Raw genomic sequence first — 26,941 nt, forward strand, 5'->3', positions numbered from 1 at the left:
GGAGCATGAGGGGTAACTTCTTCAGAGGGGTGGGAGTATGGAACAAGCTGCCAGTTGAGATGGTAAATATGGGCTCAATTTTAACATTTAAGATGAATTTGGACAGGCACATGGATAGGAGAGTTATGGAGGGTTCTGGGCAGATCAGTCAGACTAGGCAAAAAAAAATGGTTTGGCACAAACTAGAAGGGCCAAAGGGCCCTGTTTCTGTGCTGCAGTGTTCTATGGCTTAAAATTATATTCTGTTTATCAAAATGAGAGGTGTCAGATGCTGAGGACAATAAATTTTAGGTCAGTTGAAATAATGTGTCAACATTTTGCAATTAAACATACTAAATTCAATAAAAGTTAAATTTAAAGTTTCTCTAACTTTCTACGTGATATAGCAATCTGAAATTATTTTGTGTTCATCTTGAAATTGTCTATCATAATCCCCTTTTTATTCCCCGGAAGCAAACCTTTGGGGGGGGGGGGGGGGGAAATGTTGTCCAGTGTAATCACTGTGAATTGAAATATTTGTGCAAATGTTAAGATGCTGACAGAATAGAGGCCGATATGCTACACAAGAGTTAATTCTAAATTACAACTGATAATTTGTGACAAACATTTTAGATCTATTATTCAAATTTTCCTTTAGCAGTCAATTGAGAATTAGCCTCCACCCATGATCTTTCCACATGACTTACTCATTACTCCATACCAAAACAATTAAAACCATTTAATAACAAATGTTTTAGAAACAGTGGATTTAATTTACTATATTCAAAGTTTAGCAATTTTTTTGAAGTTGCAAAGTACGGGTAAATGAAAGGATTGTGAATGCAATAATTGTGAATGGTATGCAATGCAACATTTTAATTTTAAAAAAATTTAGACATACAGCATGGTCACAGGCTGTTTTGGCCCACGAGCCTGTCTTGCCCAATTAACCTACACCCCTGGTACGTTTTGAATGGTGGGAGGAAACCCAGAAATGAGGTAATGTGTAAACCCCTGACAGAAAATGCAAGATGTGAACCCCAGTCCCAAATGCTGGCAATGCAAGAATGTTACACTAACCACACTGTCCTCAGCACCCTGTTCTTCCCAGCCTCTACAAGACGCATCTCAGATTCATTCTGCGGCTCGCATTAGAATTTCACGGTTTTCTCTAGCCATTTTGTAAAACTCCAGGATCTTATGAATTATGATCCTGGAGTGTTACAAAAAAGTTAGTTTTCAAGCATGGAAACAGCCCTGTGTCCCAACCCCTCTATCCCAACCAAGATGTCTGCCTTAGTGAATCCCATTTGTCCTCATTTAGCAAGCATCACTAAATTTTCCTTATCCATGTACCTGCCTAAATACATTTTAAACATAATTGCCTCGAACACAATTTTAAGCCATAGCTCATTCCAAATACTATTCACCAAGTGTGTGCAAAAGTAACCCCAGGTCCCTTTAAATCTTTTCCCTCTCACCATAAATCTATGCCCCTCCTCTAAGGATTGGAAGGTGCTGTCTAAGGAGTCATGGCAAGTTACTGCAGTGCATTCTTTAGGTGGTATAAACTGCTGCTACTCTGCATTGGTGGTGAAGTGAATGAATGGTTGCAGATAGTTTAATAGGCATCCTGTCTTCTATGACCTAGATGGTGTTGAGCTTCTTGATGATTATACTCATCTTTCTATTGAGCATCTAGTAAGATCAAATATTTTGCATAAAATAAAAGCCCAAGATATACAAGGTACTGACATAAGTAGAATATTGGTTGGGAAGCAAGCAATAGAGACAGGATTTCATAGTATTTTTTGGTTTGGCATGATATAATAAGTAGTGCACCACAGGGACCCATGATGGGGCCTTATAAAACAGTTCAGAACAGAAACAGGCTCTTCAGCCCACAATGTCTTGGCCAACCATGATCCAAGTCTAAGAGTATGCCATATTCCTGTTCATGTGTCTGTCTAAATGCTTCTTGAACATTGTTATCATATCTACTTCTGCCAGTTCTCTTGAAAGCACATTTCAGACACTTGTGTGGGAAATAAACTTGCCTTGCACATTTATTTTTCTCTTTCCACCTCCCACCTTAAACAGATTTCCTACAAGGCCATAAGACATAGGAGAAAAATGAAGCAGAATTATTGAGCATTTGATATATCCACATGGAAATATTGTAACTATCTACCCTATCTATGAATCTCAATTTTATATACTTCACTCATGTCACCACCCAGGCTCCAAAGCCACAACAAAAACAATCCAAGTTTGTCCAACCTTCTCCTGTAATTAATACTCTCCATTCCTGCATCATGATGAATCTCTTCTGCACTTTCTCCAAACCTTTCCTACAATGCAGTAACCAGAAGTGCACACAATACTCCAAATCTGACCTAACAAAAGCTTTATACAGTTGCAACACGACTTCAACTTTTAAACTTAATACCCCAACAAATGAAGACAAGCATTCCACATCCCTTCTTTACCAACCTATCCACTGTGTTGGAAATTACAGGGACAAATACACTTGCACTCAAAAATCCCTTTAAACTTTAATGCTCGCAAGAGTCCTGCCATTTTCTGCATACTTTATTTGGTCTCTCAATATGCACCACTTCATACTTGTCCAGATTAAACTCTGCCAATTGGAGCAGTGAGTTGGTAACAACACCAAATGGAAAATTGGGAACACTGCAAAAAAAAAAAAAACACAGTAGCCTATCAGTAGGTGTGTAGTGGGATCGCAGCTGACAAAATATTGTATGGTGAACGATCTTTTACATCACGCCCCCACAAAAAATATGAACATTTACTAATAGTCTTAAACCTGAAACTTTATTACCCATCTTCAACAGCTCTGAAACTGAGTGGGTTGCTAAACTGTTTCAGAGACAGCCTATTAAATCAAGTGAACAGCTACCAAGGTGGTAGAAGAAAGTTGTCATTTTCTCCCATTGGTTAATTTAAAAAAACACAGCATATACTTTCAGAAACCAAAATAAGCCTCAGGTACATGGTTATCAATTTCATAATAATTAGGTTCACAACTTGTGCAGAAATTTGTAAATAAAATATTGTTAATACTTTATTGGAGGTAATACAGAATTCAGTCGTTTAAAAGTCAGAAAGGCAACATTAGTTTATGATACACCATTTTACATTACATAGTATTTTTAATTGGCATTGATTTTTACCACAGAGACTAACTATAATGACTGGTAACATCAAGCGGCAGAAGTAAATTTGCAAACTCCAAGGAAAACATCTTCCCACCACTTGCTTACCAACCAGCAGCAGCAACCAGAGTTAGCAGACCACTTGAAGCAAGTCACGGCGCCACCTTATGGCTAAAGAACATTCCCAGAAAAAAAATGAAACCAATCTTTGCAATTTACAAAGTGAATGTAGGCTTTGAAGCAACAATAAATGTAACATTTCATCAAATTTAAAAAACATTAAAGCAAAGCATATTCAGTGACCAAGAATTGCAACAGTGGATACAGAACTTAAGCAGCACTTTTGAACGTTCCCATCAAATCAGATCAAACTTTTGAAAGTCATGCTCATACAATAAATTTTACCAATTCTGCAGAATTTTCAGGTTTGTTCACTCTTATTGGCAACTGCAATCTTTTTCTCTACAGAATCTCATTTGTATGGAAATGGATTTTAGTTTTCAAATATTTTTAAAAGAAGCTCCTAGACCAAGAGCAAACTGTTATGGACTGGTCTATACATTGTCACATCCAAGTTCCTATGACAAGGAGGTAAACAAATATATCAAGTCAGATTTTTCTTGTAGCCCCTTTCCAATTAAGCCTTTCTGTGAAGTGTTCACTTAAATTACTGCCAAAAAAAGTACAGCATAGGGCCTGAAGAATGACAATTTTAAAAAATAGTCATCTCAATTAGATTGAAGAATTGTTGGTGGCAAATGATACAGTTAGATCAACACACATAGCACCAGTGATCCAATCCCATGCTCTCTGTAAGGAGCTTGTATGTTCTCCCCATGTCTGCGTGAGTTTCCTCTGGTTTTCTCCCACCCTCCAAAACTTATGGGGGTTGTAGGTTAATTAGGCAACATGGGCTTGTGGGCTGGAAGGTGTAATGGAGGATTAAAACCATGTACCCAGATGCTTTTTGCTTATGTGGAACTGACGACACTGGGTCCACATGCAGGTCACCTTACTTTCAGAACTAGCAGATGTAATTAAACTCAGCCATGGGGACTTATCTGAAGATACACTTTGAAATGGAATTCCACTGTGAGGCCCAGGGAAAGCAGTTGTCAAATGCAACACTCTGATATTGACGAATTGGTCACAACCTGTCTTGCTCAAGAAGTTTTAATAAGTATTTGTATCTACGAGATAAACCAGGAAATTATAACATCCTGGTTCCATAATAATTAATCTTCTAAATTGTAGAATGTAATGTTCAGTTTTGATTTTGACTGACAAATATTAGAAGGAGTAGGCGCATGATTAATTGTTTTTGGGGTATATAAGCCTGTGGTCCTGCTGCTGAAGTTTAGACTCTCCGAGGGGTGGGAACACCCCTTGTCAAGAAGGAAGAACAGCCAGAGTCCGAGCAACGTCCCGGTCGGGGGAGGTGGAGAAGCTGCTACCGGCGCCCTGACAACCTACTACAAGTGTGCAGTCGTTGCCTCGCTTTGGCAGTTGGGACCAGTCCAAGCGTTGATAAGTATAGTTGGAAAGGGCTTGCATATTGTAGTGTGAAATCAGCTTTTAAATTAGTAATAAACTTTTGTATAAACTGAACTGCTCTCGGTGTGTGTGTCTATTTTCTTTCGGTAGCTCAAACACTGTGACCAATCTAAAATGAACAAAATGAGAGGTATAAGTTTACCCAAGACAATTGGCGCTGCGAGCAGGATTGGTCTCAAGATGTTTCGCCGAAAGAAAGAGGTGAGCCCTGAGCAGTTCTTGATTCCTGGATGGACTTCCAAAGACGATGGGTTTGGCATGTTGGCCAATACCCTGTCTTTGTTGGGACCACCCATTAGTTGGGATGAGAAGTTAGACTCATCAAGTGCACCTCTGGGAGAGCGGGTTGCCACTCTCCTTCGAGAAAGTAAATTTCCTGATAAAAAGGGAACGCTGACGAATGGTTTTTGGTTGCTGGCCACAGCATTACGCCACTCCGTTCAGCGTGAAGCAGAATTAATTCAAAGAGAAGTAGAATCTCAGTGCAAAAGAAAGCAATTAGAGGAGGAGCTAGAAGTCCTGCGACAATGCTGTTCCATGATGAGCGAGATTGTTCGCACCAGTCAGGACAGAGCCAAAGAATGGGAAGATAAGCATGTCCAAATGATTTGCCGTAATATTAAACTCCGGCAGCAGCTCTGTGCAGGTAAGGAAAGGCATGGAGTAGAACCCGATCCATATCGTATTCATGCCATGATAAGGAATGGTGACGATCCTGATGTAATTGAGGATTGGGATGGGAATATCTGGAATGACAATGGTAATAATGCAGATACTCCTCAGCATGTGTCTAACATACTACCCTCTCCATCTGCTGTTCACGCCCGCCCTATAAGGCAGCAGATTTCCCAAACAGACAGAAGGGGGGATGATGTAAGGGTAGAGATGGAAGGGATAGATACCCCGGTTTCCCATGTGGACCCAGGGGAAAATACCCAAACCCCTGCTTATGCTCTATGGCCTACTCCCTCTGTTGGATGGCCTCCACCTCCTCCCCTCGACTGGGTAGAGGACCCTGTGAGCCAAAATGGGAACAGGGGTCGGAAGGAGTCAATGATCCGTGATTTCTCTGTAAAAGAGCTGGCTGCTATTGGAGATCGATTTAGGCAAAAAGCAGGGGAACATCATCCCCAGCTGCTGAGTCCTCCTGGCCCAGCTGTGCTTTCTGCTCCCACTGCTGCTTCTATCGAGCTGGCTTCTCCTGCTCCAGTTACTCATGATGAGATAAAACAATGGGTTAAACAGGCTCTTAAAGATAACAATAGCATGTGGTCCTGGAAGCCCCCGAACCCTTCTGAAGCCTGAAGGTGTGGGCAGGATTCCCGTGTCTACTCCATCGAGACACGGCGCACACACGGGGATCCGCGGCCCTACATACCGTTAACAATCCACTGGGGTGGGGGTAATGATCGCCAATACTTGGCTTTGGTCGACACCGGTGCAGAGCACTCGGTGATTCCTGGTAATCCCGACCTCTGGACTGGACCGGCCTTTCGAATAGAGGAGTTGGGAGGAGCGGTCACCCTGGCAAAGGAAATAAAAGTCTGTGCCATGGTGGGTGATAGCCCTTCCCCTGTCTGGTTACATGCCCTGGTGGCTGCTACTGACGAGTGTATCCTGGGTATTAATATGTTGGCCGGTATGGCCCTTAATACTAGCCAAGGGGGATTTGAATTTGGAATTCGAACTATTACAAAAAAACTAGTAGTGGGTCAGGTTAAGTGGGATCCTGTGATGGTGCCAGCCCCCATGAAACCAGTGTGCATTCCACAATATCGTCTCCCTGGGGGGCAGGAAGAGATTACTGCCACCATCGATGCTCTGCAAGAAGAAGGGGTAGTGAGGCCCGCAACGTCGCCCTTTAATAGCCCTGTTTGGCCGGTCCAGAAGCCGGACGGCTCCTGGAGAATGACAGTTGATTATCGTTTTTTGAACAAACATGCCCCACCACTTGCTTCAGCAGTTCCGGACATTGTCACCCTTATTGAAAACATTGCTACTGGGAACTCAGGAACATGGTATGCTGTCATTATTCTTGCTAACGCCTTCTTCAGTATTCTTATAGCTGAGGACTCACAGGATCAGATCGCCTTTACCTGGAAGGGACACCAGTATACCTTCACCCACCTTCCAGTATCGCCTTCCCTCTCAATTCACCATTATATTGATGATGTGGCCTCCTGGAGCCTCTGGCAGAAACAAGAGGGTCGCCGAGTCCCACTGGGATTCTGGTCACGTACCATGCCTGAGGCTGCCACTCGTTATTCTGTTTTTGAACAACAGTTACTAGCCTGTTACTGGGCCCTGCTAGAGACTGAAAGAATGACAGGTGATGCAGATGTTCAATTGCGACCTGCACTTCCTATAATGAATTGGGTTCTGGCTAATAATGCTAATCTAAAGATCGGGCGGGCTCAGCAGTCTTCTATTGTTAAATGGAAGTGGTATATTCAGAGTCGTGCAACCAGAGGGCCTGAAGGGGTGGGCCGCGAACACGAACAGGTGGCTTACCATCCCAGGTCAGGAACTCACTTATCGGAGGAGGGGGATGGTGGCTCCAGTCAGTATGCTGAGTTGAAGGCAGTCACTTTACCACTAGATCCCCATGATCACCCTCTTCGCCTGTTTACTGATTCCTGGGCTTTGGCTAATGGACTTGTGGTATGGATGCCTGATTTGCAAAAGAACAACTGGATGATACATGACCGCCCAGTATGGGGCAAAGAGTTGTGGCAGCTGTTGTGGGATGCTTCCCACCATCGTGAGATAACCGTTTATCACGTTGATGCCCATACCAATATGGCGACTAACATGGCTCAACATAATGCAGTAGCAGATCAGCTTGCCACTATCAGCTGTGCTGATACCGTCCCCCTGGCTCGATGGGCACATGAACAGAGTGGTCATTTGGGGGAGAAGGGATCAGCTATGTGGTCCCGTACACATGCTTTATCCGTCCATCAGGATGATGTCCGCATGGTCGTACGTACATGCCCAGAATGTCAGCTTGTGAAGTTCCATACCATTCCACCTGGTCCACATGGCCGAATAAAACGGGGTGCTCACTCAGCTGTGGTCTGGCAAATTGATTACATAGGCCCCATGCTAGACTGTATGGGTAAATATTACATCCTAGTAATGGTTGACACCTTTTCGGGCCTGGTTTTTACTTTTCCCACCAAGACGGCTGACCAAGCTAGCACTATCCAAGGACTAAACCATTTGATTTATCGTTATGATGTTCCAGAGGAGATTCACTCTGATAATGGCTCGCACTTCTCCGGGAAAGCAATCTGTGATTGGGCAAATGACAACGGTATTTTATGGGTCCACCATATTCCTTATTACCCGCAGGCTGCCGGGTTAGTTGAACAAATGAACGGCTTACTGAAGGAACAAATTCGTTTGGAAACATCACTGGGGACCCAGAAGGGATGGTGCCATGTGCTGCAGCAGGCAGTCGACAATTTGAATCATCGCCCTTTAAAAGGAGGTACACCTTTCCACCGACTTCTTCACGCTCCTGAATTACAGCCTATTCCAGAGGAAAAACAGTCATTGCCCCCCATCCCCGAACTAGAGAATGCTGGACAAAAGGTATGGGTGGCACCACCAGGTAGTGGCCCTCCTGTAAAAGGGGAAATAGTGACACCTGCCCAGGGTAACACTCGGTGGGTAGCTATTGAGGGACAGGATGATTTAGTCTGTTTAAACACTGAACGCTTATGGTATCGTGAGTGACATGTGTCAGGCTTCTTTGTTCCAGGTTCTCCATTTTACACTCCTGGTGATCTGGCTTAACAGCTGCTTTGATGCCAGCAATTGGATTTGTAATGTCGAGGACGTTCCAAGGGAGTTCCCCGTGGGAAACACGGTCCGATGCATTACACCAAGGAAGTCCTCGGTCATCAGCCTCAAGTGCAGCTTATATAAATATGTTATTGTTCAGCATGTTTCAAAATCTGTTCGTGAGCTCCAGTACCTGAGTATTGTGGCCAACAAGGATAATTTGAGCCTTGGTTGGAATCCTTTCTCATGGCTAACTGCTACATTTGGGGGGGTGGGCCACACTATCCTCCGTTGGTTGCTCGCGTCATTGCTTATCTTTGTAATTGTTGTTTTGATTTCTCTTTTTTCGCTCCCTCTGTACTCAAATACTGGTTAGGCCTCGCAAATGACAGATTGTGACCAAGGGGTGGGATGTAATGGAGGATTAAAACCATGTACCCAGATGCTTTTTGCTTATGTGGAACTGACGACACTGGGTCCACATGCAGGTCACCTTACTTTCAGAACTAGCAGATGTAATTAAACTCAGCCATGGGGACTTATCTGAAGATACACTTTGAAATGGAATTCCACTGTGAGGCCCAGGGAAAGCAGTTGTCAAATGCAACACTCTGATATTGACGAATTGGTCACAACCTGTCTTGCTCAAGAAGTTTTAATAAGTATTTGTATCTACGAGATAAACCAGGAAATTATAACATCCTGGTTCCATAATAATTAATCTTCTAAATTGTAGAATGTAATGTTCAGTTTTGATTTTGACTGACAAATATTAGAAGGAGTAGGCGCATGATTAATTGTTTTTGGGGTATATAAGCCTGTGGTCCTGCTGCTGAAGTTTAGACTCTCCGAGGGGTGGGAACACCCCTTGTCAAGAAGGAAGAACAGCCAGAGTCCGAGCAACGTCCCGGTCGGGGGAGGTGGAGAAGCTGCTACCGGCGCCCTGACAACCTACTACAAGTGTGCAGTCGTTGCCTCGCTTTGGCAGTTGGGACCAGTCCAAGCGTTGATAAGTATAGTTGGAAAGGGCTTGCATATTGTAGTGTGAAATCAGCTTTTAAATTAGTAATAAACTTTTGTATAAACTGAACTGCTCTCGGTGTGTGTGTCTATTTTCTTTCGGTAGCTCAAACACTGTGACCAATCTAAAATGAACAAAATGAGAGGTATAAGTTTACCCAAGACAGAAGGGTCTGTTACCATGCTGCATGCTCAAATTTAAAGTACAGAATCTGAAAGTCATGAAAATATTGAATTCAATGCAAATACTTACATTTTAAAAATTACATGAAAAGGGTTAAAAAGGGAAAAAAATTAGAATAATTTACTTTAAGTTTCTAGAAACAACAGTTAAACCCCTAGGTATCCAGCACCTAGGAGCATTGGTAGATGCCAGATAAGTATTTTTGCCAGTTGCTTGAGATTGCGTCTTGCGTGGTTGGTGAACTAACTGAGGCACACCAATTTTAAACCTTTTTTTTTAAAAAAACCTAATGATTTTCTGCAATTTGCTTGCATTCTAGATAACTTTTTTTTTTAACTCTACATCCTGAACAAGCTGGTGTACTTAAAGTTGATGTTCATCCCACATTATTGAAAGGGCACCTAGAATTAAAAAAAAGCCCCATCTTATCCAGTTTAGTTCAGTTTATATTTTGGCATAGACTGATTCTATACTGCACTTCTCTTTGCTGTATTTGCCCCACTAATAGTCAATGTCAAAACAATCAATGTTTTGTGTGGAAAGCAAGATGCAACTTCAAGTTTCAGTTTAATACCTATCTTCTGAAGTTGCTGTCCAAAGTCTGTGTAAGTGAAGATGAGCATTTCACTGTTAGTTCCATTATTGTGTCAAAACAAAATGGCACAGAACTGAAAGATCTTAATATTGTAATTTTCCCTCTTAAATTTATTGCATTCAACGACAAGTAGATAGCTCTCCAATGGAGAAAAGCATAGAAGAGGATTTAAAATGTCATTCATTGTGCATTTGTGACCACTTGATAGTAAATTAAGAGAAACAATAGCACAAGGACAAGTTTCATCAAATCTGCTTAGATGGAAATTTAATTGATTCAAAATTTTTTATTCTGTTTCACGTTGCAGATGCTTTCTGAAGTCCTAACTATTTACCAGCATTTTGTGCCTTTATTTCAGATTTTCAAAATCCACAGCATTTTATATATTTTTTTTAAGATTTGAAGCAGGTCTAGCAAATTAATTGGAATCCTTGGAGACAAGTCTGCAGATGTAACAAAACCCAAACTGCTAGAAATACTCAGCAGGTTGAGCGATATCTGGGGGTGGGGAGATGGGGAAGAGGAGAGAAGAAAAATTGTCAACAGTTCAGATCAAGACCATCCATCAGAATTGAAATTGGAGAGGGAAGATAGCCAATATAAAGAGAAGGGGATAGGTGAATCAAGGGTCTATTAGTCATGGGTGGACCAAACATGGGTGCACCAAACATGGGTGCGGGATAATGGGCAAGTGGGGGGGGGGTGGGGAAGGAAGAGTTGGGACAGTGTGATCGGTAGAAGTACAGAAGGGGAAAAGGTAAAATAAGCCAGGTAGGGGAGGGTAAAAGTTGACATTGTCTAGAGGGTGAATTACATGAACAGAAAGGCCACCAGTGCCAAGTACTGAATAATTTGAATTATTTTGTTAGGAACTAAAACTAAAGATACTTGTGCTAATACAGTAAATTGCCACCAGGAGGAAGAAAAAAAAGACCTGAAATATGCAGTGTAATAAAGGAATAAGCAAACCAGTCAAATCAGACTTCCAACAAGGATAAGCTAAATGATACAATTCCAGTGACGACTACCGACCAAGTAACAATTACATCAGTGCTTTGAAAATGTCAACAATCTCTGGAAAAGTAAACTTGCATTAATAATATTTTTAATTCTGTGCAAAACTGCCATCCTCAAGTCCGCAAGTTAAACGTCAGGTACCCGATCTCCAAGAAACTAGAATCACACAAAAATTCTCTTCCACAAGGGTTATTTTTAAGAAATGGGAATCCAACAGTTTCCATGCAACTCCTTTGTCAGAGCACAAATTACAAAATTCCTAAAGTCGTGTTCAGAATTCAGCTGAGTGATATTTGATCAGAGCCACTCTAATGCCAATCCGTACCTGAAATATTTGATGCTGTGCGCCTGAAGTGTTGACCTATCTTCCAATTTCCAATTCTAACTAATATTAACACTGAAAATGTGGTCCAAAATGTGCCAAAATTGATAGTTGTCAATGGCTAAATTCACAACACTCTTTAAATAATAACTTATACCCAACACAAATGTTCAGTTATCAAACTGAAACTTTATCTACTTATTTTCTGGAAATACACACACAGAGTAAACATCTTCTAAATTTTAAACATCAGTTACAGATTACAAAAAAAATCTAGAGACTTCCACTAAACTCAGAGGTTATACAAAAATGTTCTTCGCACCCATGAACAAACTCCAGAGAAATCAAGAAATCCTCTCGACTGCAGTTAAGGATTTTACATCCTGACACTCCGGGTTCTACGAAATGGCTGGAATGATTTCTTCATTGTGAAGAACATAAGTTGAGTTTTCAGTTTTGATTTTTCAGGGCAAAACATCGCCTCACTCTCAATTGTTGGAAAGCGATTTTTGTAAATTTCAGGATAAGCCTTCTGAAACTGAGAAAATGTGAAATAGTTTTCAAGATCCACGATGCATAATTTGACAAGCATAAAGAATAGTATGTTCATAAACATAATGGATAAAAGAGGTATGGAGGGCTGTGGACTGGGTGCAGGTCAGTGGGACTAGGCAAAAAAAGGTTCGGCACAGTGCTGTAATGTTCTATGGTTCTATATCACAAGCAACCTGCACCTTTCCAGAGAATAATGTAATCAAATTGTCACATGATATTTGGTCTGTCAGCAAATTTGGAAGTCAAATAGGTAGTGATGCAATTCTTCAATATTGTGAGGTGCAAATAGGTTCTGCATTTTGTCTTAGGGGAAGGGTTCTGCATCCAGAACTTGGTACATATTGCAGTTGGGTAAAATACAGATAATGAACTGGCTAATTGAAGTACAAAGATAAAAAGGATAACAACCATAACTAATGAGAAAAACAAATAAACTGGCCTGAAACAGCAACCAACTCAAAAACTGGGAACAATTTAGAACTTTGCAAAAGAGGACCAAATGTTTACTGAAAAGGGAGAAAAATAAAGTATGGGAGTAAGCTTACAAGAGCACAACAATGCTTCTATAAATTTGGGAAGGGAGAAAAGGTGAAGATTAATGCAAGTCCCTGACAATTAAATAGGAAATTGACATTGGAAAAGAAGCAAACCAATTAACCAATGTTTTTGTTCTCTCTTCACAGAAAACAAATTATCTATAGAAACACTGGGATCCTGGAGTTTAGCAAGGGAAATCGGTGAGACTGAAAGCCAATAGCTCATCAGGGCCTACCTTCAACAAATAGTGGATGCATTGGAGGTCATTTTGCAATATTCTTTACCATGGGGAATAAAGTAAGACTATTTACCCTATAATCTATGGTCCTTATGATTTTTATATTCCCTAATAGGACCAAGATGTGACAGCAAATAATGGGTGCAGTTTTAGTCTTTGTATGAAAAAGGATGAATGCAATGAAAGTTCACCAGACAGATTTCTATGATAATAGGATTGGATGATTGGATTGGTGTTTGTTTTAGCTTCACAAAATGTGAGGATCTGCACAGACTAGAAGAAGGATGTCCCAAGATAAATTCTAACTAGGGATATGAGGAATGCCACTTAGGAACAGAATGAAGATAGTGAACCTGTGGATGAAGATAGTGAACCTGTGGATGAAGATAGTGAACCTGTGGATGAAGATAGTGAACCTGTAGATGAAGATAGTGAACCTGTGGATGAAGATAGTGAACCTGTGAATTCCCCTTTCACAAAAGGTAACCAATGTCAAATCATTAAATAAATGCATGGAATTATAGGTAGTACAAACAGCCAGAAAGATAAGGATACGAGAAGAAAATAGAAACCAGGGTCCTGAAATTTGGATGAACAGTCATCAAAATGGCTCTCAAAGGGCTGAATTAATTTCTCCCTTTACCAATTACAGTAAAATCCCCATTATTCAGCATTCAATCAACAAAAAAAGGAAATAAATAATTCACGGGGTCAATAAATGTTTAAGATCGTAAATGTTCTCCAAAGCAACACACAAGTACAGAGGGCCAAACCAGGACACTTGCGTGGAGATTAGTCAGGTTGCACTGAGGGCCTCATCGGGAAACCAAGACGAAGAGCCAGTTGATGTCGCTCATCACTGGGGCAAGTCTCCCAAAGTGTCACCCTATCCCTGCCTAGCAAGAGTCCATATAATTAGTATTAGCTTTAACTGTAAACTTTGGGGAGGGAGGGGGTGGGGAGGGAGAAGGAGGTGGGTTAATTATGATGGCACAGTTGGTGCAATACTGTTACAGCACCAGCAACTGGGGATCAAATTTAAATTTTGTAAATTACAGGAATTATTTGAATAATGTGAATTTACATAATTAGTCTACAATACTGATTTTTTTTTTCAAATTACATTTTGCACCATCTTTTAACTTGTGTATTCTTAATGCAGGTGTATTAGTTAGGCATTGTAAGAGTGAGTCTCAGTCAACCAGAAAAATTGCATTTCCGGCATCCACGATCCCCTTAGGTGTCAGATAATGAAGATTTTACTGTATCATTTTCTACAACTCAGTTACAAACTACCATAATCACAGGGAATGCATAATTATGTTTGTTCATATTTCGACATGTGGAAAAGAGTGCACTATGAGAAGAGAAATAAGAACTTTTTACTGGTACAAAACCATATGTTTTGACACACAACACAGCTGTTTATTCATACACAGAGCAAATCACATGCAGGATCTAACAGCTAGAATTTATTTTCATATGCAAGTACGAAAAAGGCTTTTCCACAAGTTTCAATTTTAAGGCAGATGCTGAGCACAAGACCATAAGACACTGGAGCAGAAATAACCTATTCAGCCCATCAAGTACTTGAAGAAAAGCATCCAAACCAAAAGCCTCAAAAGTATTCAAAATTAAATATTCACTAAAACTCCAAAAGATGGCAGATTTGTTCTTGTTTACCTGCTTTAATTTCTTCTTCTTCTCTTTAAAAGACATGCTTTTATCCATTACAATTTCCTCAAGCTGTGTTGTTAAAGCAGTTTGAGGGTTTCTCTGAGGTTCTGTAAAATCTTCAGAACTCATCTGATGACAAAAACTGCAGGAAACCAGTGTAGCATCAGCGTCAGCACCTGCATACTTTATCTAGGGAACAAAGCATATATTGATGCAACCAAGAACTGTAAATTTTTAATCTGAGGCTATGCATCTGAATTAGAGGGGGGGGGGGGTGGGGGGAGAAATATTTTGTCACATTATTCCTTCCAAATATAAAACTTTGATTGTTTGGCAGCAAGTTTGTTTAAGGACTTCTTTCAAGTACCTGAACTCTTCGGAGGTGAGCCAAGTGTTCCTCTACTGCACTTTGTAGGTGGTCAGGAACTCCCAATACATCTTGGTAATGATCCATCATAAAACTGACAAGTCTTGTAGCAAGTAATTCATCTAGATCAACTTCATCCTCTGAGTGTAGGATACAGCGAGAGAAGGTTTGAATCATCTTCAAATTTAAAAGAAACATTTTTTTGTAAAATGATAGGTCCACTGAAAATTTCCTTTGCTGCCAATTTCTACCCTACTCTCACTTCACAAAATCTAAATTGGAGTCAGATAGAATATGACACCCAGTGTCAATGATGCACCATTCCCACTTTTTGTAATGTTATTTTAAAAAAATATAAAAACACTCCAGGAGAGGACAAATACAAAGCTCAAAGAAATTCCCCAGTGATTGTCATTTAAAATGGGTGATTTAATTCTGTGACAATTCAAGTATTTTGTGATTGACATGGCCCAAAAACAGCATGTTAAGGAGTCCAGCATACAAATCAACAAACCACGCATGGTCAAAGATCGAAAACTAAATTTGTTTCAGAATTCAATAAGTCTACCCAAGAGAAACTGAGAGGAAAAAGATGCTCAGTTTAAATGAGCTTGAAATCAATTAAAATTTTTTCACTTAAATGGTGCAACCAACACTATTTTATTCCATTTTTGTCTTGCACTATTCTCTTAGCTTTCATTCAAGGTTGAAGCATGCTTTTAACTTTCTGAGTGGCCTTCAAAGATTGCCAGTGGAAGCTAAGCTCATAAGAACATTCAAGAGGAATAAGTAAAATGTTTGAAGCATAAAATCATCAGCCATGATCGTATTGAATGGCGGAGCAGGCTCGATGGGCCATTTTTGGCCTACTCCTGTTCCTACTTCCTATGTTCCTACAAAAGGGAAATGATAGCAGGCCAGCCCCAGTCAACTTGTGTCACAATTAGTACACTCTTTGCATGTTAAATGACATACAATTAATTTTAATTGGCTCTTAACTGAATTATTTAAATGCATTTTTCATAAATGTATACATACCAATGACACATCATGGAAAAATACAAAAGTTAGACTATTAAAAAACCCAAGCTGAAAGTTCACAACAATTTGATTCTAAATATTATTCTTGTGAGTGACAAAGGATTTCTATCAACTGAATCAGTGTTGTAAGGCTCACCAATGTTCTGCTTGCAATAGCATCATGAAGTGAGGGCATTTCAACATTAAGTGCAATCCTGGCCATCATCCGCATTAACAATTGAAGCCTTCTCCGATTTTCCGGAGGCAACAGAAGACAACAAACTTGAAGTGTTTCAATACCAACTGGCTGTTGGTGCAGAAGACCTAGCTTTCAAAAAAGTACAGTTAAACTGGTCCACTACAATTAAAATTAAATTGAATTTGCTATGAAACATTTAAATGACACCAGGTAATTAAACCACATTGTTATGCACACAAACATCAGTTTTGGGCAATTTCTGTAATGCAACAAGTTTCATCAGCAGATTTTCATTATTTAATTTGGTTCATTATCGAGTACATTATCTGAAATGGTCGGGTCCAGGCCTAGTCAGATAAACGTTTTTTCCACCCCCAGAGAATTTTTTTTTTAAATTTTTTTTATAAAAACCCATAACAACAGCAAATCACTTGTATCAATGTTTAAACTCAACAAACAAGGAAAGGCCTTTTAAGCATTAAAATAATGTTTAATTCTCACCAAAATGTTGGCTGCGGCTGATCCCCAATATGTCCCAATCACTGACATGAACCCTGGACCAGTGGAACACTCACTGGTGAATTGGCGGGTTCCTGTCTCCCGGTCACTGGAGTTCCCAACCCCAGACCTCGAATCCTCCCCTAGGCCTCCCCCCACCCACACTAAAGTCCAGTGTGCATATGTGGTAGTAGGCCGAGAGGACGGTTTGGTATCGGGAGCATCATTGTGCCAAATAGGGAGGGAGGGAAGGGGAGGAAATGCCACTGAGCCAGAAGTCCCACTCCTGCTCGGGAGGCCGCTCTCTGTGAGGATGCCGGGACAAGAGATTCTTCCAATCGCTTGCAGCTGGGAGACAGTGGCACACAGTTTGACAGGGAGAGTTGGAGAGAAAAGTCAATAGGAGTAGGTAATGAAGAAATGAAAAGAGAGAGGGGAGGGAGTTACCGGAAATGTGGACAATCATCATTATACATCGAGTGAATTCTCCCCCCAACCTGTGAGGTCAGTTAGACTCCGAAAAAATTTCAGCTAAATGAGGATTTTTGGAGAATCCAATTACGGATCATTGGAGTCGTACTGTACTACAGGAAAGAGTTCACCACAAACACCATCAGGAACTTTACACAATTATTCTTGTTCATGAATAAAACTTTGGATGCTGACAGCATTCAAAAGGTCAGAACATATCTGTGAAAAGAGAAACAGTTAACATTCCAGGTCCAAGATCCTTTCAATGATTTCTCCTGCTGAGCATTTCTTATGGTTTCTGTTTAGACTGTATTATCTTTGTTCTTCTGCTCATTTATACAAGAGAGAAAATGGAGATCGATTGATCCATAAACCTGACAGCAATAGATGAATAAAATGCTGGCATCTATAAAGGGATGCAATATCAAGACAGAAATATTTGTGAGCAAGTTGATATGATTTTATGAAAAGGGTATTATACAATCAATTGAGGGTGTATATTAGGAATGAAAAGTAGAGTTAGTCAATGTAGTATGTTTGAATTCTCAGGTCAAGTCCTCAAATGGAGGCAGTTGAGAAAAAAAAGTACCAGGAATTGGGGGTGATATGCCAGCTTCAATTAAGAATTGATTAACAGATAAAACTGAGCAGGAACAAACTAGTTCATTCGAGAGAGCTGGGAGAACTTGTAATGGAGAAAAGGAAATGAGCCTCAAGTCCTTTGTTTTCATTTACATGTTTGCCATCAACAATTTTTAGTTTTCACAACAGTATGGTTCACCATTTCAAATCAAGGGGCAGGAATTATGAATTTTGTGCAGTGGATCTTTGAAAGCGCTTTCCTAAAGTTGCACATGACTCAATGGCAATTAACCAAGATGTTAACCTAGCGTGCAGGTGATCTCAAATTTATAGTCTCTAAACACATGCTAAGCAATTTAACATGGGAGGCAATTCATTGAATTCATGCTCATACAAGATGTTTCTCAGCTTATCATCTTTGAATTAGAATGGAACATGTTATGGGCATGAACATTACATAGCAACACAGCCACCTATTGAAGAAAAAAAAGATACCTTTTTGAATAAAAGGATGAAGTTCTGTCTGGTTTAGGGTGTTGACAACTCCTGGGAGGCATGCATGCAGTACTGAATATTTTCAATTTTAACAAAAGTTGCAGAAGTGCAGATTACCACTACAAAACAGGTTTCATGACAAGCTTTTCCCTGCATTAGGTTTCAGTGTTATTGGAAATGCTAGACAGCATTCACAGGTAGAAATGGCCAGTTAATGTTCAAGATCAGGACCCTTTATCAAGACTAAGATTTTTTTTTTTATAAAGGCAAAATTACATAAATGGGGAGAAGCACATTGGTGATAGCATACAAAAGGTGTAAGAGGTGGAGAGACAGATTAAGGGAGAACCCAACAAGGGGGGGGGGGTGGGGTGGAAGGAAGAAGTTAGAGAAGGGGAAAAATATACAAGTAAAGAAGGGATAGAAACAGTGCACCCAGATGGGGGTGGTGTCATCTAAAGTTGGAAAAAATATTAACGCATAAAAAATTTGACCTCGTATCTTCAATTATTTGAACCTTAACTTGGAAATAATGTTACTCAAAATGAAATAAGAATGTTGTAGTTCTTTTATTAGATTGTGTATATTATTAGCTACCCACCTAAAGTGTTAATAAAAAGTTCATAGAACTCAAAAGTCAACAAAGGTTCCTTTGGTTTTTGAAAATAGTCTGCTATTGTTTTGAACACATCTCTTTCAAACCCTGGGTACATTGGTCGGTTCAATTCACTTCCATTTGGCCCTGAGAAAGAAAAAAAAGTCACACAAAATATGTCACATGTGGAAGAGAATGTCAGATTAATTGCCTCAAATGAAGGAAACTTGACAACCCCAGCTCCCCCACAAAAGTTAAACATTGCCAAGTGCATCAACAAGATTTTACAGGGAAAAAAAATCTTCCTTCTTTCCATGAGCTACTGCACCGCAGTACTTCTTGTACAGCATGTCACACTTACAGCCTGGGTAGCCTGATGGGGGCAACCTCTCAAATACTGAAGTCAAAAAGTGGTTGTTGGCTGTCTTCTTGCCATGAACGTAATGTACTCTGCCCAGGCTCATCAATATTCACACCTCACCCCTGCAGATGCAGAAGCTGGCTGTCCTCAGCAGCTCCCAATGTAACTGACAATGTCCTACACAGTTGCTCTGGCTGGAGATTTCAGCTACATCATTGATACAGCTGGTTGATGTGGCAGTAGACAAGACAGCACCTCCAGAAACTTGATAGAAAACATGTAAAATTCTGCAGTCTCCAGGGTAGAGCACAGCAGCGATTCTCCCAGAAAAGACTGCCGTCTTAACTTCCTCCTCAATATCAAAGACAGATCCATTGATGACTCAGTTGCACTACTTTCAGGAACACCTATAGCATAGGGATTACTTATGGTATGTGAGTGGAAAGAAAAAGTTTGAAAACCACTGTTCTAGTTGAACCAATCATGCAGGACTTTGGAGATCTTGTGAAAGTGCAATAAAGATGACATCTATTATATCCATCAAATCTTCTTAGTCACCACTAACTGGTTGCATCACAGTAATCACTCAGATTAGTGTGAATATTTATTATCTATCTTGTATATTTATTGCCTCTAATTTAATTCAATTAGTTTACTATATAGCTTTTCTTTACAAGTACCTGGTCTACTGCACCAAGAATTTCAGGCATATACAATGTGTATGACAATAAATATTTCAAAATACTCGAAATTTGTGAGAGAATTTCTTCTGTACAATGGTTCCTCATCATTTCCTTTACAAATGCTAATAGATTCCACCCCTCAGAATCCTCTCCAGTAACTATCCCATCCCAGAGGTTATAGTCTCACTGGCCAGTAATTCCCTGCCATTTACTTGTAGTGCCTTTTATTTAAGAGAGGTTTCATTAGCCACCCTCCAACTTTCTAAGGCACCTCATCTGTGATTAAAGATGATGCAAGCATCTTTCAGGAAACTTGTTCTCTCCCTATTTATACTTTTAAAACTTGTGGGACATGGGAGAGGTGGTAGGCTGGATGCTTGCCTTATATTTGACGTGATATTGCACACATACATGATGGATGTCCTCTCAAAAATGGATTTTGTAGAGGAAATCAGAACTTTAACTGCTCTCCAACATCAGGACCTGCGAGAATATAGATACCTTCCTCATAAAATCATCAGTGCAGCCAGTTTCCCATCTTGTGGAAGGTTTAAATTATAAGATGGGATTGCTCTTCCTCAAGCATAGGAGGCAGGGAAGGTCATCGTATTTTTTTTTTTTTATAAAAACATGAGGGGAATTGGCAAGGTGAACAATCATCAGCTGTTTCCTCCATAGTAGTCAAAGACTGGAGGGCATAAATTTCAGGTGAGAGCAATAAGATTTAAAAAAAGGTCCAGAGGGGTTTTTTTTTTTAAAAAACCACAGAGGAAACAAACTGCCAAAGGAAATGGTAGAACCAGGTATAATTTCTTGTTTAAAAGACATTTAGAAAAGTACATGTCGAGGAAAGATTTAGAGGGATCCAGGCTGAAAGCAGTCAAGTGGGATGCTTCGGTAGATAACGGTGAACATGGACAGGTCAAGCCAAAGGGCCTATTTCCATGCTCTAAACCTCACTGACTACATTGCATAGAACACTTTGCTGAATCCATCAGGAAAAGGGCATGCAAAATCAATGAGGACCCTTTACACTATGCACACAGCGTCTTTCAGCTGCTCTTGTCAGGAAAAAGAGAGAAGTATCAGACCCAGCACCACTAAGCTGAGGAACAGCTTCTTCCCACAGGCAGTGAGAATGCTGAATGACCAAAGGAATTGCTCCCAATAATCATTTAAGGCTCTGCTTTTAACAAAACAATATTTATTTGTGGGTGTATATATTTATGTCCTCCATATGCATTATTTGACTGTATGCACATTATATCTGATTGTATAACCATATAAACCATATAAACATTTACGGAGTGGAAAAAGGCCATGTCAGCCTTTCGAGTCCGTACCGGTTCACTAGAACAACTCCACTAGTTCAAACCTCCCGCTCACTGCCAAGAACCCTCCAATTCCCTCACCTCCATGTACACATCCAACCTTCTCTTAAATGACAGAAGGGACCCTGATTTTATATCTACATGTTTTGCACCAAGGACCAAAGAATGCTTTTTCATTGGGTTGTTCTTGTACGATCAGATGACAATAAACTCAACTTCACTGGACTCAAAAGACCTGGACACAAGAGTGATGATAATGCTACTAGGGAGTGGAGGCACACAGATCAGAACCTCACTGAATGTATCAACATATTTATATTCTGCTCAATTCAGTTTGATCAGTATCCATGACTAGTTTGAATTGGCATCAGGCACCAGAGTAAAGTGCAGGAAGAGTGAGACCATGCTCTTTGGCAATTAGCCTAACCCTTCCACCATTGCCTGCATTAGGGCAGCACATACTATAGTTCAGAGAAAGGAGAAAAACTACACAACAGATCCTGTGGGAAAGTTTAAGAGCAGACTGTCAAAGCCATTCAGAGGAATGCCTCATTTCCAGAACCCAAGTACCAAGACTTCACCTTGCTGGCAGTAAGGAAAGCAAGGCCCTCCCCATCAGATACTTCCAACATGATTGGTCTCATTCCTAATTAATGCTGCCACAATGCAATGGACAGTAGCAATGAGGATGAGACGATTTCACTTCTGAGGATTGTCAATTTGAAAAGAGAGCCTGAAAAAATGTGATAACCTTTGTCAAAGTTCACCTCAAGCAGATGCACCAGAGGATTATTTGACTAACAGGCTGGTCCCAAGGAGACATACAGAGACAAACATCAACTGCAACTTGAAGATCATTAACTTGGTGAAAAGCACACCACATTCTGCCTGAAACTAGATCATGGCATATTCCAGGACTGCAGGGATGCCCCTGAGATTATGAAAATAACCATTGAATTAACAATGTAAAAAAAAAATCTTCATGCTCCTTCAAAGTCATGCACATCACCTGGAAACTGTCCCTCAGCCCACCAATTACCCTTTGCATTAATCACATTTTATTCTCCCCACATCCTGAACATCTGCCCTCAGATTCTACCACTCACTGATAAAGGTCAATTTACAGCAGCCAAGCAAATGATCAACTCCCATGTTCTTGGGAGAGGAAACACACACTACAAAAAGGATGTGCAAATGCTGCATACACAGCACCTGACTCCAAGGCAAGTTCCCAACCAATTATTTCATCAAATAAAATCTGGCACAAACCAGCACAATAGAGTACAATTTGCAAATTTCACTGTTACTAAATTGCTTCAATTTCCTTCGCACATTTAAAGGAGCTCACTTGCATGAGGGGATAGGTAGTTTCTCCATACATCTGAAAGAATCAGTTAATCTTTACAACACATCTGAAAAGGTGAATGGAATCTGCATTTTTAAATGTTGCAGGAACATCAAGGAAAGCATTCGCACTATATAAATTTGCACTTAAAAAGGAATTTTAAGTATGGATTTGGAGCTTCAGTTCAATTTACAAAATTCTGTATCTAAAAGGGCTATTATTCAAATATTTTTATGAGCACCCATCTCCAAAGGAGAGAATCATTTACACAGTAGGAAGTAAACCATGATAATTACTTGCAAGCCCACTTAAAATATGGAAAGTCACATGGGACCAAACAAATTATGCCTAGGTACATATTATAGTTGCAAGCACAAAAGAGTTTTAAGTTTCTGCAATAAAAAGTAATTTACATGTCAAATTCATCCAAAGGAACCATGTTGCATACTATAGATAACTACAGTTATACTTACAATTTGCCAGACACCTCATAGCTGACAGAACCCAATGCGGAAGCTCTTCTGTTTAAGAAATAAATATTTTCAGGTTATTTTTAAGCACTGTTTACAACATTTCTATCAATTCCAAGAACATTTTCATAACATTTAACATCACCTTTTAAACAATTTTACTGTTCCTTTGAAAATAGTTTTCTCTTGGGACATTGTGGGAAGCTAGGGAAGAAATTGTACAAATACTGGCAGAGATATCTACATCATTAAGTAGAATTACAAGGAGACTGGATAGTCTGAGACCTTTCTCCCTGGAGCTTGGGAGGCCACATTAAGGTTTATAAAATCATGTGATGCAATGATAAGGCCAATAATTATCCCCATTTTCCCATGGTAAGGAAATTAAAACCGGAGGGCATTGATTTAAGGCAAGAGGGGAAAGAATTCAAAAGGGCCATGAGGGGTATCACACAGAGGGCGGCGGCTTTGTGGACCGAGTTGCCAAAGGAAGCGGTAGAAGTTGGGATAATTTGTTTGTCACAAATTACCCAGTAGAGAAGGGTTCTTTTGTGGGAAAAAATAATAACAGGTTATTTCTAGCATTACATATAGCCCTGAACACAACAGAATTTACAGAGTATGGGATTACAAAGTAAAGGAAGATCAATCATCACCAAGCAAGGACAGTATCCTAATACTGTTATGAGGTTAATTCAGGAGCCTGATGGGTGCAGGGAAGAAACTGTCTTTAAATCTGTGGGTGTGCAACAATGAAGTCTGAACACACTGATTGAAGTAAAAATAGAAATGCTGGAGGAACTCAGCAGGTTTGGCAGTGTCCACAGAAAGGGCTGAGCCCTTTTTCAAGGTTTGAGCAAAAAGCAGTCAGGCATCTGATTATATGTCTTTACCTTCAATGGGCCCAGTGAGACCTACTGAGATCTTGCAGCATTTGTGTTTTTGCTTGTTTGTCAGTATGTGCTTTCCTATTCTTCAGTCTTCTTCCTATTGGAGGGGGGAGGGGGGGGGGGGAAAGAGTGCGTATCCAGGAGGTGATGGATCTTTCAGTATACTGGCTACTTTTTCTAGGCAGTGGGAAAGGTAGGTGGAATCCACGTAGGGGAGGGAAGTTTTCATAATGTTCTGAGCTGCATTCATTACCTTCTCTAGTTTCTTATGAACTTCAGCTGAGCAGCTCCCAAAGCACAATGTCATGCACCCAGTAAGTATACTGTCAATGGTGCACCCGTATAAGTTATTGAGGAAGATGACAAATTTCCCTAGTTTTCTCAGAAAGTATATACATTGGTGTGCTTTCTTTATCATTGCATTGATATGGTTGTCCCAGGTCAGGTAACATTTATTCCTAACAACTTGAAACCACCTCCTCTTTCTATCCCTCTACTGAAGTCAATGATAGTCTTGTTGAGAAAGAGGTTGTTATCTTTGAACTACAAGACAATGTCTTTCTTGTATTCTGATCAAATGTTCACTGTTACCTGACCCACTAGTATGGTGTTGTCAACAAATTTGAAGATGGGAGTTGGAATGGTATTTAGATATTCACCCTTTCATTAATGCCTTAAAATCAATACCATAAACACTTACAATAACCATATCAATTATGTTCTTTAAAAGAAATGAAGACAGGTGCATGGATAGAAAGTTTTTGTAGGGTATGGGCAAAAAGCAGGCAAATGGGACCATCTTGACTGGCAGGGGTGTGGGGCCGAAGGGCTTGTTTCTGTGCTGACCTCTAGGATTTGAACTAAAGTAGCACAAAGAAAACTCAAGTATGAAATTTAATTTTTGGATTCATCTTGAATTAAACTGATTTACCAAAAACAAGACTTGGGCAAGCAATCAGGAACTAGCAGTTGCAGAATCCAAACAAACAATAATCAAGAAACTTGGGGTGGGGGAGTAACTCAACCAAAAATGAAAACAATTAAATGTCTAATGATTGAAAAAATTTAATGTAAATGTTTCAAATATTAAAAGTACACACCCAATTTATTTTCTAGAATTACTACTCCTTGTTTATTAACATGCTGAACATTATAAATGATGTATTTGGGATTCAGTTGTTTCGGATCCAGCACTCCTTCCAGAGAAGTTAGCCCAAGGATTTTCTGCAAACTTGATAACAGGTAAATACAAAATTTATTTTTCTCTTAGAGATGCATCATATCAACTATTGTTTACACCTTAAAATCAATACCATAAGCATTTTACAATTACTACATTAATTTCATTAAACAGGAAAATTTTTAGAACATATTTATTCCTTGGTGCACCAGTTTTTAAAAAAAAAACTATTCTAGCTCAAGACATTGATATCCTGAATGTGATCATCATTCGAGACCACTTCAAGGGGGCAGAATAGTTTACCTGTAACCAATGAAGTCCAATAGCTTGAAATAATGAAATGGCTTGCGAATTCAATCAAAGAGCATTTAAAAATCTTGTTGTTTTGGTAATTTGGTCAAGTTATCCTGCTTCAGAGAAATTACAGTTCACATCACAGGTACCTAACCTTTTATCCGGGATCGTCTGGACCAGACATCTGCCGCTGTTCAGAATCTTCCAGATTTCGGAATCATTTCCATCCCTTTAAGTGTGCCCAAGCCGCGCTGCTGCCTCTTCCCCCCCCTTGCCCGCCTGAGCTGTGCTGCCGTCTCTCTCTCTTCCCCTCCCCCCCCTCACCTGCCTGAGCCGCACTGCCATCTCTCTCTCCCTCGCCTCCTGCTGTACCAGTGCCAGGAGAACCACCCCCTTCTCATTTCCCATACTGGTACAGTGGTTTCAGCTGCATGGGGATTATGGGTAGTGACTATAGCCATTGAGCCGCTGCTGAACTGACTAAAGGCGCCACGACACTGGACAGACGTCAGTATAGGCGATTTGGTGGCATTTGTAAAGTAGCGGAATGTGATGGGATACACGGGAATTGAGTGAGCGTCACGTCAGGTCATGTTTGGTGCCAAACTCCATCTTTGATGAGCAGATGTCATCAACCAGAAAAAGTGCCGGTTTTTGAAATTCTAGTTAAAAGGTTAGGCACGTTGGTGATGTATCTTTACCTTTGCTACATAAAGGCACTCTTTGACCTGCTGAGTTTCTCCAGCATTTGTGTGTTTATTGTATTAAAAGTTTACTCTAATACTTTGGTTGACAATAGCTTCTATTGGAGTGTAAACGACCTGCTTCAACCTAATCATTTCTCTCCTCAATCATTTCAACTGGATCACATTTTGTCACTTTCCCAACTTAATTCTCATGACTACCACCAAAACCATATTTTAAACAAAGCCTCTCTCTGCTTGCTGTCCAGGCATGTGAGATTTAAAGGCATACATCAATCCAACAATATCTTTCAATAACAGTTCAGGGCAAGTTTTAATATTCAAGACCCAGATTTGCAGCCAGCAATGAGTTGTCTGCATCCAACAAACAAGCTTTTTTTTCCCCCCCATAACAACTTGCTGTTTGAAATTCAACTGTCGCAAAAGTTGTCGCAGGGTCTTATTTTGATGCAATGGTGTGTCAGCATGCCAGAATAAGCATTGTCACAAAACAACCAAGGGACAGGACAGTGATGGCCGAGCCTCACCACAGGCATTAACAGCTTTCATAAATGTTCAAAATATTTATGATATTGAATGGCAAGGACAATCAAAAACAAAATGAAAAATAACAAAATTAATTAACACTTAAAAAAGCAGACAAATTGAAAACATTTGAACCATAATTAATCAAAAAGAAAATGAATTGACTTTACTTACCCACAACCCCTGAAGCCACGATTTTTCATTTTATGGCTAATTGCTCCTGTCAGGTCCAACCTGTGCTGTATTTAGTCAGCAAACTTCTCAAGAACAATTGCTTTGGAAATT

At 40.1% G+C, this 26,941-nt stretch overlaps 1 protein-coding gene and 1 long non-coding RNA gene across 3 annotated transcripts in view; one reads left to right on the forward strand and one right to left on the reverse strand.

Annotated features, from left to right (window-relative positions):
- The first annotated feature begins 8,114 nt into the window (after positions 1 to 8,114).
- LOC138756156 (uncharacterized) lies at positions 8,115 to 9,591 on the forward strand. Its single transcript, XR_011352811.1, has 2 exons — positions 8,115 to 8,309; positions 8,479 to 9,591. It is a non-coding gene; the product is annotated as an uncharacterized lncRNA (long non-coding RNA).
- A 948-nt stretch (positions 9,592 to 10,539) lies between these two features.
- LOC138757323 (DEP domain-containing protein 1B-like) overlaps positions 10,540 to 26,941 on the reverse strand; it is a 32,209-nt gene continuing 15,807 nt past the window's right edge. For both annotated transcript variants that reach the window (XM_069924462.1, XM_069924460.1), the window contains exons 5-11: positions 25,054 to 25,184; positions 23,067 to 23,114; positions 18,880 to 19,020; positions 16,191 to 16,357; positions 15,014 to 15,190; positions 14,653 to 14,835; positions 10,540 to 12,177 (exon numbers count right to left, since the gene is read on the reverse strand). In XM_069924462.1, the coding sequence (XP_069780563.1) occupies positions 12,016 to 12,177; positions 14,653 to 14,835; positions 15,014 to 15,190; positions 16,191 to 16,357; positions 18,880 to 19,020; positions 23,067 to 23,114; positions 25,054 to 25,184 (1,009 nt within the window). In that variant the 3' untranslated portion in view covers positions 10,540 to 12,015. The remainder of the gene's footprint in view (positions 12,178 to 14,652; positions 14,836 to 15,013; positions 15,191 to 16,190; positions 16,358 to 18,879; positions 19,021 to 23,066; positions 23,115 to 25,053; positions 25,185 to 26,941) is intronic.

The sequence above is a fragment of the Narcine bancroftii genome, chromosome 3 (assembly GCF_036971445.1).
Source record: "Narcine bancroftii isolate sNarBan1 chromosome 3, sNarBan1.hap1, whole genome shotgun sequence".
NCBI classification, from domain to species: domain Eukaryota; kingdom Metazoa; phylum Chordata; class Chondrichthyes; order Torpediniformes; family Narcinidae; genus Narcine; species Narcine bancroftii.